Genomic DNA, 12525 nt, shown 5'->3' with positions numbered 1-12525 from the left:
TTCACTTCCTCACTACCTATCACAGTTTTGGAGGCACTGAAAGGTCAAGATAGCACAAACCACCCCCCCAAATGACCCCATTTTGGAAAGTAGACACCCCAAGGTATTTGCTATGAGGCATGGCGAGTATTTTGCAGCTCTCATTTGATTTTGAAAATGAAGAAAGAAAAGGAAAATGTTTTTTTTTTCTTTTTTCTTTTTTCAATTTGCAAAACTTTGTGACAAAAAGCAAGATCTGCACAATACTCAACATGCCTCTCAGCAATTTCCAAAATTTCTAATTTCCGAATTTCTAATTTCCGAATTTCCAAATTTTAAAATTTCTGAAAATTAGAATTTCCGAACCCGAAATTTCGGAAATTGCAAAAAATTTCGGAAATTCAAAAATTCGAAATTTCGAATTCAAAAATTCAAAATTTCGAATTCGGAAATTCGAAATTTCATATATTTGAAAATTCAAAAATTTGGAAATTTGAAAATCAAAAAATATGAATGAAAATCTGAAAATTCAAAAACCCAAAATCTGAAATAATAACTAACTAATAATAAATATTAAATTATAGTATTGAAATTTCCTTTCAAATTTGGTTGTTGTTAGTGAACGTAACGAGTACGAATTTATCAGAAGTTACGAATCATCTGAAATAACAAATGCCGTACCTAAATGAATGGAATGTAACAATCTAATAAAATAAATAACAATAATTAATAATAATAACACCTTTATATTATTATTATTTATTATGAATTTGTTCCATTCCATTTGTTTAGATGCGACATTCGTTATTTCGTATAATTCGGAACTTTAGATAAATTTGTATTTGTTACGTTCACAAACAGCCAAATTTGAAAGGAAATTCCAATACCTATAATTTAATAGTTAGTTATTATTAGTTAGTTATTATTTCAAATTTTATTTCTTTTTTCAGATTTTCGTATTTTCGTATTTTTGAATTTTTGAATTTCAGAATCTTCAAATTCTGAAAATTCCGAAATTCGGAAATTCGAAATTCCGAAAATTGGAAAATTCGGAATGTGAAAATTCGGAAATGTGGAAATTCGGAAAGTCGGAAATTCGAAATTCAAAAGTTTGAAAATCGGAAATTTGAAATTCGGAATTTGGAAATTGGGAAAGTAGGAAATTTGAAAATCCGAATTTCCAAATTTTTGAATTTCCGAATAAAGCAAAAAACTAATAAAACGAAAACAAACTAATTTTTTGTCAGTGTACATGTCTATTGTTCGATAAATGAAGATTCCTGGTGTGCTGACGAATATGTACGTTAACTTTGCATCTCCGGTATCCAGCTGATAATCGCGGCAGCACCCATTGCAAAGCCCGCAAACCTGGAATGAAGACAGGTGAATACGGAAGCGCTGAGGAGCCACAACGGCGCATCGCTGAAGGGCTTCATTCTGAGGTAAGTCTTTCATAATGTGCTAGTATGTGATGCATACCAACACATTATGCTATTATCCTGCAGGGACCCAATTTTGGGATTTTTTTTTTTTTAGCCGCTTACTAACACTTTGAGTTCCCCGCTGAATCCTGCTGAACAGCCTGAAATTAGAAGATCCACTTGGGAGACAAAGGGGATACCACCCCACAAGCTGTCATATGCTGATAAGACACATAACATACTTGAACCAACATCCTGAGACGACAGAAAAATCACCCAAAAAGTGAAGCCAAAAAAATGGAGAAAGGCAGCGGAAGAGGAAATAAAATGACTTAGAGAAAACAAAACCTGGACACTCAAGGAACCACCCCAACCGCAAAACTACAGGAAGCGAGTGGACTTTTAAAGTGAAGCTAGATGCTGAAGGAAATATCCACAAATATATGGCCAGATTAGTTGTCAAGTTATATTTGTGGAAATTGAAGAAGATTATGATGAAACATTCTGTCATAAAACACGCCACCATCAGAACGCACCTTAGTATTGCAAACAGGAAGGATAAGAGAGTGAAGCACCTAGATGTCAAAACTGCTGTCCTATACAGATAACATTGGTGGTCAGGCACCACAGCTTGCTCCATGTTCTTCACCTGTAGTAGCCCTCTTTCCCATAAGGCAAGCAGGCCTACTGGTACTCGGTTGCCCCCGGGTATATACACAATGCTATAGCGCCTGGCCACCACACTGGGGCAGGCGCAAGTCAAGCACAGCAGTCAGGTACTTTTAGATGTCAGACAGGCAGAGTGGTCTAAAGACAGTCTGGGTTCAGGGCAGGCGACGTTCAGAGATTAGTTAGGATCAAATCTGTGGTCAAAAGGCAGGCAGAGTTCTGAGAGCAGTCCAAAGTCCAACTCAAAGTCAATAACAAGGACATCCAAACTAACTGAGAGGGTGGGGATTGGGCGAGGATAAAGGTCAAGGCACAAGAACAAAGCAGGAAAACAGGGAGCTTGAAGCACGTGTTGCAAAAACTATCATAAGCTCAGTCAAAACCAGGATGCTTCAATAAGACCAGCAGCTGCCATGGAACAGAAGTATTACATGCTCCTGACAGGAAGATCTCTGCATGGAGCAACCACCGGCGTTTGAGCAAGGATACAACCTTGTGTGTAAACTTCAAAAGAACATTTATGGCCATAAGCAAAGATGTTGAATGGGAAAGTAAATTAGGTACTCACGAGAGAGGGATTCTCAAAAAGCAAAGTAGATCCCTGTTCCTCTTTCAGACAGGTGAGTATACATCCTAATTTATAGTGATGACATTTTAAACTATTTTGTTGTAAGGGGATTACAATTAGCTGAAACAGAAATTTTTTTTAATTAAAGAGCTAGGGAACATCAGCCACTCCCTTTTGGATCCAAATAGAGATGGAAGAAGATGGAAGTTATGTTCTCAACCAAAGTCAGAAAATTGCTGAAATCTTGGAATAATTCTACATGCAAGATCTAAACTACCAAAAGAGCATTTAAAGCGGAACTTTACTTATAACAACTAGATAAAAAATAATGTTCTTTAGCAAGGAACATACACTCCACATAAATAATTTTGCTATCAAAATTAGTGCGTGCTGTAAATTGCTTCCAGCATTGCTCCTGTTTCTTCTTGCTGGATTCTGCCATTTTGCTGAAGCTCAGAGCCCCTGAACAGCAGTAAACCATAGAGCTAAACCTATACCCATCGATTTAAGGGTTTCAAAAAATAGTTACATTCCTGGAATGCCGGGATTGCTAACTGTCACATTTGCTTTTATCATAACTGATCACATGTGCAGACCATGGCAGTTGCATGTCAAATAGAAGCTGTAAAGGATAAGACGGTTTAATTCCACTTTAAGGCTGTCAGCAGATCGGCCTCTACAAACTTGGCAGTGCCTAAATATGCCTAAATATTGAGAGCAACTGAGCATGTGCAAAGCAGCGTGAGACAGTGTATTACTGGATTTTATACAGTATAGGCACTTATTTTTAATGTTTTACATACAGTAGCTATACCTGCATAAGGGGCCAGCCTGAAGTCATCTAGCAGGACTTTTCTTTTCCACTTTAAGCAGAAAATGTGCTAACCAACAATGACATGTACCACAGAGCTATCGGAAAGCTGCTATACATTGTCACTGTGACAGGACCAGACATAGAAAAGCACCCTGTTAGCATGACTGGAAAACAGTAAAAAGGGTGATACAGTACCTAAAGGGAACAATTCGACTGAAGCAATGGCTACCAGCAGTTTTAAATCCTAAATTGGGTATACGGATGCTCATTGGGTCGAAGACTGCATAGACTGCAAATCTACAAGGGATTATGTCTTCCAACATGGGGAAGGAACCATAAGTTGGTCTAGCCAAAATCACATGACTGTTGCACTTTCAATTGAAGCTGAGTGCATTGCAGCAGCACATGGATGTCAAGAAGCCAGATGGATTTGCCAACTTTTAATTGACATTGGCATAGACATGTCAAAACCCATTCCCGTTTTTGAAGGCAATCAGTGATGTGTAAAGCTGACATAATCAGAATGTATTACTCCTAGGACCAAGCATCAACGTGAAGTATCATCTAATTAGGGACAGTTAAGAGCAAGGTGTTATCGACATTCAATCATTAATTCCCAGTCAGAAGAGATGACTGCAGATGAACTCACCAAGCCATTGTTAAAGGAATGTCATAGTCTTCTTCAGAAGAACCTCAACATCATATAGCAAAGCACATGCTCTAGAGAAGGAGTGTTGGAAGTGCAGCAGCTTGTACAATGCACTCTGAACTATAGATGGCGTTGTAGTGATATACTGGCATCGGGGTGTTTATCTGAATATTCTGCACAGAAAGAATGTTTTTTTTTCTCTCTGCTCTCTCCTGTAATGCTGTTCCCCTATGCAAGTAAAGTTGAATTCTACATTCTTCAAGATCTCAGTGCCTCATCTTATCACATAACCAACAATTAATACCCTTGAAAGATTAATCCCCAATATTCTGTCGTGATCACTGTTGATTTCCGGATTTTTTTACTTCAGTTGACAATGTACATTGAAAATTCAAACAACCATATGCGGACATTCAAAACTTAATTATAAGCAAAAATAATGAGCTGAGTTTCCGAAACTCCCACATGTCAGTCCTACTGCATCTGTTGTCAAAGCTGTCAGTCTGACATTAGAAATATGCCTATGGGATGGGAGAGCATAGAAATGTCTTCATAAGTGTGCTACCATTCCTTCAATTTTCTTATCAGCAGGGGGTGGGAGGAGAGGTGACTGAGGAAACACAGCTTAAACAGCAATTTTATGCCTATAGCTCTAAGATTATAGTAGATCATATACACTAAACGATTGAAATGTATTGGTAACACCTGTACTTCTGCTTAATCATGCAATTATCTAATCATCCAATCATGTGCCAGTAATGCATAAAGTCATGCAGATACAGGTCAGAAGTTTCAGTGAGTCTAGGTTCACATCTATGTGGCTGTGCTTAATGTGTTTTTCAGGAACGTTTTTAAGTGCATTTTACATTTTTAAACCAGCATTTTTTATGTGTTTTGCGTGCAGTTTTCATGCATTTTGTGGTTTAAGTTTTTTTTTCTCTTTAAACACACTGTATATAGCTGGTTGCTAAGGAGGGGGCCGGGAAGCCGGCCACCGCATCCTTAGCAAATGATGAGTTTGGGGTTCCCTGCTGAAAGCTTAATTTTAATAAAAACAAAAAATTGCCAGCAAAGAAATTTGAGAAAAAAACAGCGTGGGGTTCCCCCCAGGTTCATACCAGGCCCTTCAAGTCATACCCCTAACCATTCACCAAAAAATGAAATGTAATAAAAACACAAGAGTCGGTTTTTGACAATTTCTCTATTAATAGCTCTGCCTTCTCTAGCCATCTCTTCCTGTCATCTTCTTTCCCGCCATCTCCAGCTCAAGGAGAAGATGGCGGGAAGGAGATGACAGTGGGAATAGACGGCGGGAAGGAGAAGACAGCGGGAAGAGAGGATGGGAAGGAGAAGACAGCAGGAAGAGACAGCTTGAGGAGGAGACAGCTCGAGGAGGAGACAGCTCGAGGAGGAGACAGCACGAGGAGGAGACAGCTCGAGGAGGAGACAACTCGAGGAGGAGGCAGCGGGAAGCAGAAGACGGCAGGAAGGAGAAGACAGCGGGAAGAGATGGCAGAAAGGAGAAAACAGTGGGAAGAGACGGTGGGAAGGAGAAGACAGCGGGAAGAGATGGCAGGAAGGAGAAGACAGTGGGAAGAGACGGTGGGAAGGAAAAGACAGCGGTAAGAGACGGCGGAAAGGAGAAGACAGCAGGAAAAGACAGCGCGAGGAGGAGACGGCGGGGATGAGAAGACGACAGGAAGGGACGGCTAGAGAAGACAGAGCTATTAATAAAGGAATTGTCAAAAAATGGCTCTTGTGTTTTTCTTACATTTCACTGCTTTTTTGGTGAATGGGTAGGGGTACAATGTACCCGATATCCATTCATATAGAGGGGGCCAGGATCTGGGGGTCCCCTTCTTAAAGGGGACTTCCAGATTCCGATAAGCCCTCCGCCCGCAGACCCCGACAACCACTGGCTAGGGTTGTCAGGAAGAGGCCCTTGTCCCCATCAACATGGGGGCAACATGAGGGCAAGGCATCCAACCCCCCATTTTGAGGGCAGGCGGCCTGATATGGTTCAGGAGGGGGAGGTGCTCGCTTGTCCCCTCCTTTTCCTGACCTGCCGGGCGGCATGCTCGGATAAGGGTCTGGTATGGATTTTGGGGGGGACCCCACGCCATTTTTTTTCATTTTGGTGTGGGAGTCCCCTCCGAATCCTTACTAGACCTGAAGAGCCTGGTATGGACCTGGGGGGAACCCCACGTTGTTTTTTTGCGTATTTTTTTACCAGCAATTTGTTTTTTTTTTACATTCAGTCTTCAGCGGGGAACTCTGCTGACAGCTGATGACTCATCGGTTGTTAAGGACATGGTGACCAGCTTCCCGGCCCCCTGCTTAGCAACCAGCTATATACTGTGGTAAAATAAGAACGGCAAAACACAAAACACATCAATAATCGCATCAAAAATGCACCACTTGCATTTCTGGTGCAGCTCCATTGAAGTCTATTAGCTGCAAATCGCGGGGAAAAAGTCCCTGACTCTTTCCAAAAACACACCAGCCACAAAACGCATAGATGTGATCTAGTACCATAGGAAACCATGTTAAATGGACTGTAGTCTAGGGCTGAAACAACTAATCGATTAATCGACAACTAATCGATTATGAAATTAATCGATTACTATTTTCATAATCGATTAATCGGCCAGTAACATAATGGGGTTAAAAATCATAAAATTAGCCCTTTATAGTACAAAAAGAGCAAATAATCGCTACTGTAAATATTACTTTCACAGTTCTACAGTAAAAAAAGAACCCCTTACAGTAGTGATCATTTGCTTTTTTTGTACTATAAAGGGCTCATTTTAGTTTTTTTTAACCCCATTATGTTACTAAACATTTTAGACCTGGTTTACATCTTTGTGTTTTTTGGTGCTTTTTGCAGAAACACACTACAATTCATTTAACATGGTTTTCTATGGGACACGTTCACAACTATACTTTTTTTCAGACTCTGCGTATTTGGAAAGGGTCAGGGACTTTTTTTTTTTTTAACGCAAAACGGTGCTTTTTTGGTTCAATATACTTCAATGGAGAAGCTGCAGAAAAGCATGTAATTCGTTTTTGCAGCAATTTGTATTTTTTAATCTGCCCAACAACAAATTGGCCAAAAAACTGTATTTCTCTTCTAATAGTGTATATATAGTATATCTCTTCTGTCTGTTATTCTCAGAGTGGATTTAATATTTTGCTCCCTAACCATATAGTTGGTTGTTTATATTTACCACTGCATAGAGATATTTAAGAATACATTGTTTTTTTTAAAAAAACTTTACATACTAACTAAATTATACACCACACTTTTTTTTAAGGTTATTAACCGATTAATCGATTAATCGAAACAATAATCGACCAACTAATCAATTATGAAAATAATCGTTAGTTGCAGCCCTACTGTAGTCCATTTCTGCAAACTGCAAAACGCACTAAAAAACGCATGGGTGTGAACCTAGGGTTAATGTTCACATCAAACAAGAGAATGGGGGATATGTGAGCTTAGTAATTTTTACTGTGGCTGATTGTCGGTGCCAGGCAGGATGGCTCGGGTAATTCTATAACTTCTGTAATTTCTTTTTATTTATTTTTCGTCTTTTGCTGTCTTTTACACCTGCTGTCATACTGTGTGGATTTTTTAACATTTTATTTGTCATGCTGAACTATATACATAATAAACTAAGTATTAAGTGAACCTGTGATTTGGCACTGTTGAGCAAAGCAGCAAGATCACTTTAATGCCCCCTTACAAGCTGCACATATTGGGGTTAATTACTAAAGGCAAAAAGGCTGTTCACTTAGCTTTGTGAATGAGGAAGGCTCTGCTGAGTTCCATCATCCAGTCATGTGCAAGCAAAAATACCGTTACTTCATTTTCCTTGCATGTGTTTGGGTAGTCTTCTCAAAGAGAATTTTCACCAAAATTGCTAAGCTAACAGACAACTGTTGTGCAGAGTATTGAAATCATGTGCTGGAAGCTTCTTGTTTGCAGAGGATAGCTTTACTTTTATGGAGGACTATCAGAACATGTCTCTTCATTGAACAGGAACAAGGAGCATACAAGAACATGCTTAGATACAGAAGGTACATCCTATGATTACATTACCACAGAGAATACACACTATAACACTGCAGTGCCACCTACTGGTATAGATAGGTATAATGCATATATAGTTCACAATATAGAAAGCTACTTGCTGTTGCTTCTTTCAACAAATATTCCCTTATAAATTGAAAACTCCCATGCAAAGTGAACACCCTATTTGCCTTTAGTAAATTAACCCCATTCGCTGTTCTATTTAAAGTGCTGGTATATGCGATGACATACTTTCTAAGACCCAATCTGTGCACTTGCTGCCTAGGCACCATCCACAGTCAGTATAACTCTTCCAAGACACAAAAGTTGAGTGTCTTGCAATTTCACATTAGATAGGTGCAATACAGATGGTGTTATTGCAGTCTTTTGAAGTGTAAGACAATTACCGTATTTATCGGCGTATAACACGCACTTTTTTCCCCTTAAAACCAGGGGAAAATCGCAGGTGCGTGTTATACGCCGATCCCCTGCGATCCCGACCTGTCACATTTTCAAAATCGCCGACCGCGATTTGAAAATGGCGCCGCCGGCGCCGAAATACACAGAGCCGGTCCTCGGCTCTTTCCGGCGGCTGTCGTTCATTTTCAGCTCCACTCGTAGTCCCGAGCTGAGCTATCCGAACCTACTCGGCTAGGTTCGGATAGCTCCGCTCGGGACTACGAGTGGAGCCGAAAGTGAACGACAGCCGCCGGAAAGAGCCGAGGACCGGCTCTGTGTATTTCGGCACCGGCGGCGCCATTTTCAAATCGCGAAGGGGGAAGGCTGCACTGGGGAAGGCTGCACTGGGGAAAGCTGCACTGGGGAAAGCTGCACTGGGGAAAGCTGCACTGGGGAAGTCTGCACTGGGGAAGTCTGCACTGACAAGGCTGCACTGGGGAAGTCTGCACTGGGAAAGTCTGCACTGGGGAAGTCTGCACTGACAAGGCTGCACTGGGGAAGTCTGCACTGACAAGGCTGCACTGGGGAAGTCTGCACTGACAAGGCTGCACTGGGGAAGGCTGCACTGGGGAAGGCTGCACTGGGGAAGGCTGCACTGACATGGCTGCACTGACATGGCTGCACTGACAAGGCTGCACTGACATGGCTGCACTGAGAAGGCTGCAATGATGGGCGTTTAAATGTAAGTTTTTTTTCCCTTCAACTTCCCTCCTAAAAGTTTTTTTTTCCTTAAAATTCCCTCCTAAATTGGGGTGCGTGTTATACGCCGGTGCGTGTTATACGCCGATAAATACGGTACTTTCCTAAGCCCTGTCTCTGCAATTAACGGAAACTAACAACTGAGAAGCAAAGAGGTGCAATAGGGGAACATATAGAAAAATAAATAAACAGGCTGCTGTGGCAGCACAATCACATTTCCTTTGTTCAAATTCTGCTCTGTTCAGCATCCTAGAGAGAGGAAAGGAAGCCCCGCATAAGCTCCAAGTCCCTTTAGTTGGATCTTACACAGTGCTTTGGACTCCCTCCCTGTCTGCATTTAACAGCACCGAATCAATCACCAAGCACACCAGTCACATGCCTGGATGTATTTGGTATTTTCTTATGGCGGTCAAATTAATTGGTGGGAAGGTAAAGGATAGTTGAATATGTGCTGCTGGGGAGGGGCCATGCATTGGCAAAGAACAATTTTGCTTTACCTTAAAGCAGTGTTCTGCCAAAAAAAAAAAAAAAATTAAAAGTTAGCAGTTACAAAAAGTGTAGCTACTGACTTTTAATAATCAGACACTCACCTGTCCCACGGTCCAGCGATGCGGGCGTACGAAGCCTCGCTTCTCTCCCCCTCCTCTCCAAGGCGCCAGCATTCTTACGGCGCCCAGCTGTGGCTTCACAGCCGGGCACGCACTGCGCATGCACGAGCCGCGCTGCGTGCTGTGAATGGCCGGGCAATCTTCTGGGACCTGTGACGTGTCCCAGAAGTTTGCAGGAAGGGAGGGGGGAGAGTTGAACTTCCCTCCGGCATCACAGGGCCACGGGAGGAAGTGGGAGCTGGATGCCTCTAAAAAGAGGGTATTCGCTCCCCCCCCCCCCCAAAAAAAAAAGGCAAGCCAAATGTGGCATGTCAGGGGGTCACCACTACTTAAAGTGGAAGTTCCATTTTTGGATGGAACTGCGCTTTAAATTGACTGTCGCTTTAATAAACAACAACAAAAAACTGCTGGTACTTAGAGATATCTGCACATATTTGCAACACCCCAAATATACCTTTACTCTGGTAGGTTGTCTCCATTTTGCCCACGCCCCCAATTCTATGCATTCCAATTAGCCCATGACTATGATGAGCTGCCTCCTTGGCCAATAGGAATTTTTGTGAGTTGGGAGTGGGTGGGTTCGTTTCATTGCTACCAGAAACCCCGGATTTGTGCTTTATACCAGCATGCATGTACACATTTGCTAGCATTCAAAACAAGCGTGTGTCCTAGTATACTACAACAAGGTAATACAAGCTTAAAATGTAACAAATAATCTTGCTTTTTGCCCACAGTACAGTAGATTGCACATTAGAAGTATACTTCTAAAGTAAGGTGGACTATCATTCAAGGTATTACCATAACACTATTTAGCAGCAGTTACCAGTTTAGAGAATATAAAATTACTTATTTGGCAAGGCCCCTTTCCACCATATGGCTATACAGTGGAACTGTTTCTCAGATAATATTTTTATTCAGTTTGCAATTTTCAACATATTAGATTTTAAAGTACATTTCATTCAGGTACACATGGTACAAGAGTTTGTTCTTTACAAACTTGCAGAAAATAAAGTTATACTTCCTATATATAAAGTAAATGATACTTCTACTCATTAACGATTAAATATGAGAATAACTGGAGCTCTCAAAGAAACAAAATATTACAAGCAAAAGTGAAATCTCAGCCCATTAAATAAATTTACCACTGAATGAAATAAACAGACAACAAATGATTCACTCTCTACAATTAGCTATCCAGTGGAGAATCACTGCAGTCTTCACTACTGCAGCTTACACTATTGCACCCAATTCACGAGCAGGATCTTAATCTCTAAAAGTACATCTATACTACATCTATACTACTGGACCTGCACCTGGACTAAGCACACTGAAGTACAGTAATACCTTGTAAACACTCAGTTTCCGTGTGTTTTTGAGCCTCTCCGAGTGTTTCCGAGTGCATCCGAGCAGCTCCAAACCTCTGGCCACATGCGGTACTGCATACCATAGAAGTCACTGTGGAACAAACTATCTGAGTTTCCATTGACTTCTATGGGGAAACTCGCTTTGATATACAAATGCTTTGGATTACAAGCATTCTTCTGGAACGAATTATGCTCGTAATCCAAGGTTCCACTGTACATGTTTTAAGTAAGCAATTAAAGCACTTTAAAACAAGTCTTTACTCACTTCTGTAGCTATAGGCATTGTGGGGAAATTATGATCATGTATTGTTAAGTTAGGTAAAAAAAATATACCCGATTAGTAGCTTATTACTGCAAACGAATGCTTTAAAGTTAAAGTCCTTAAACTTACCGAGAATACATTCTGCTTGTGCCTTCGTCAGGTTCAATCCCAGAGACAAACACTGATGCTTCAGTTGCCATTGAAATTTGCCTGTTAAACAAAAACATTAACAAGCATAGTATGAAAATGCAACTCCAAGAAATAATCAGCTGTACCGTTAATGCTTACTAAGAAATATCACCACTATGCTTGTGTCACAAAATCTGCCTAAAAACTGAACTTCAGACAAACAGGCTGTGATTGGACAAGAATGGAGGAGATTAACGAATAAAGTGTTTTCCCTCCTTTCTCCTTCTGTTGCCATGTTCCTTGTTTGCAGATGTGCATACAGCAGAACCTGATTAGAGGAAAGCAATGAGCATCCCTCTCTCACCCTACTCTTCCACTTCTTCATTTTTCTTAAAAGGTGTTTAATAGCTGTTAGTGTCTGTGTTGAACAGATTTTCCCTTAGACCCCTTTCACACTGGGGGCGCTTTGCTGGCGCTACAGCGCTAAAGATAGCGCCTGCAAAGCGCCCTGAAACAGCTGCTGCAGTCTCTCCAATGTGAAAACCCCAAGGGCTTTCACACTGGATCGGTGCGCTGGCAGGACGCTGAAAAAAGTCCTGCTGGCAGCATCTTTGGAGCGGTGAAGGAGCGGTGTATACACCGCTCCTTCACCGCTCCTGCCCATTGAAATCAATGGGGCAGCACGGCTATACCGCCGGCATAGTGCTGCTGCAGCAGCGCTTTGCGGGCGGTTTTAACCCTTTTTCAGCCGCTAGCAGGGGTTAAAACCGCCCGCTAGCGGCCGAATAGGGCCACTAAAATGATGGTAAAGCGGCGCTAACTATAGCGCCAC

General features: G+C 41.3%; 1 protein-coding gene across 1 annotated transcript in view; it reads right to left on the bottom strand.

Moving 5' to 3' along the window:
• The window catches only part of CDHR2 (cadherin related family member 2), a 245259-nt gene that overhangs the window by 48777 nt on the left and 183957 nt on the right, over positions 1–12525 (bottom strand). The window contains exon 25 of the mRNA XM_073620461.1: positions 11694–11774. Within this exon, the coding sequence (XP_073476562.1) occupies positions 11694–11774 (81 nt within the window). The remainder of the gene's footprint in view (positions 1–11693; positions 11775–12525) is intronic.

This window comes from Aquarana catesbeiana, linkage group LG03, assembly GCF_042186555.1.
Source record: "Aquarana catesbeiana isolate 2022-GZ linkage group LG03, ASM4218655v1, whole genome shotgun sequence".
NCBI classification, from domain to species: domain Eukaryota; kingdom Metazoa; phylum Chordata; class Amphibia; order Anura; family Ranidae; genus Aquarana; species Aquarana catesbeiana.
The sequence above is the reverse complement of the archived record's forward strand: the minus strand, read 5'-3'. Positions and strand labels throughout refer to the sequence as shown.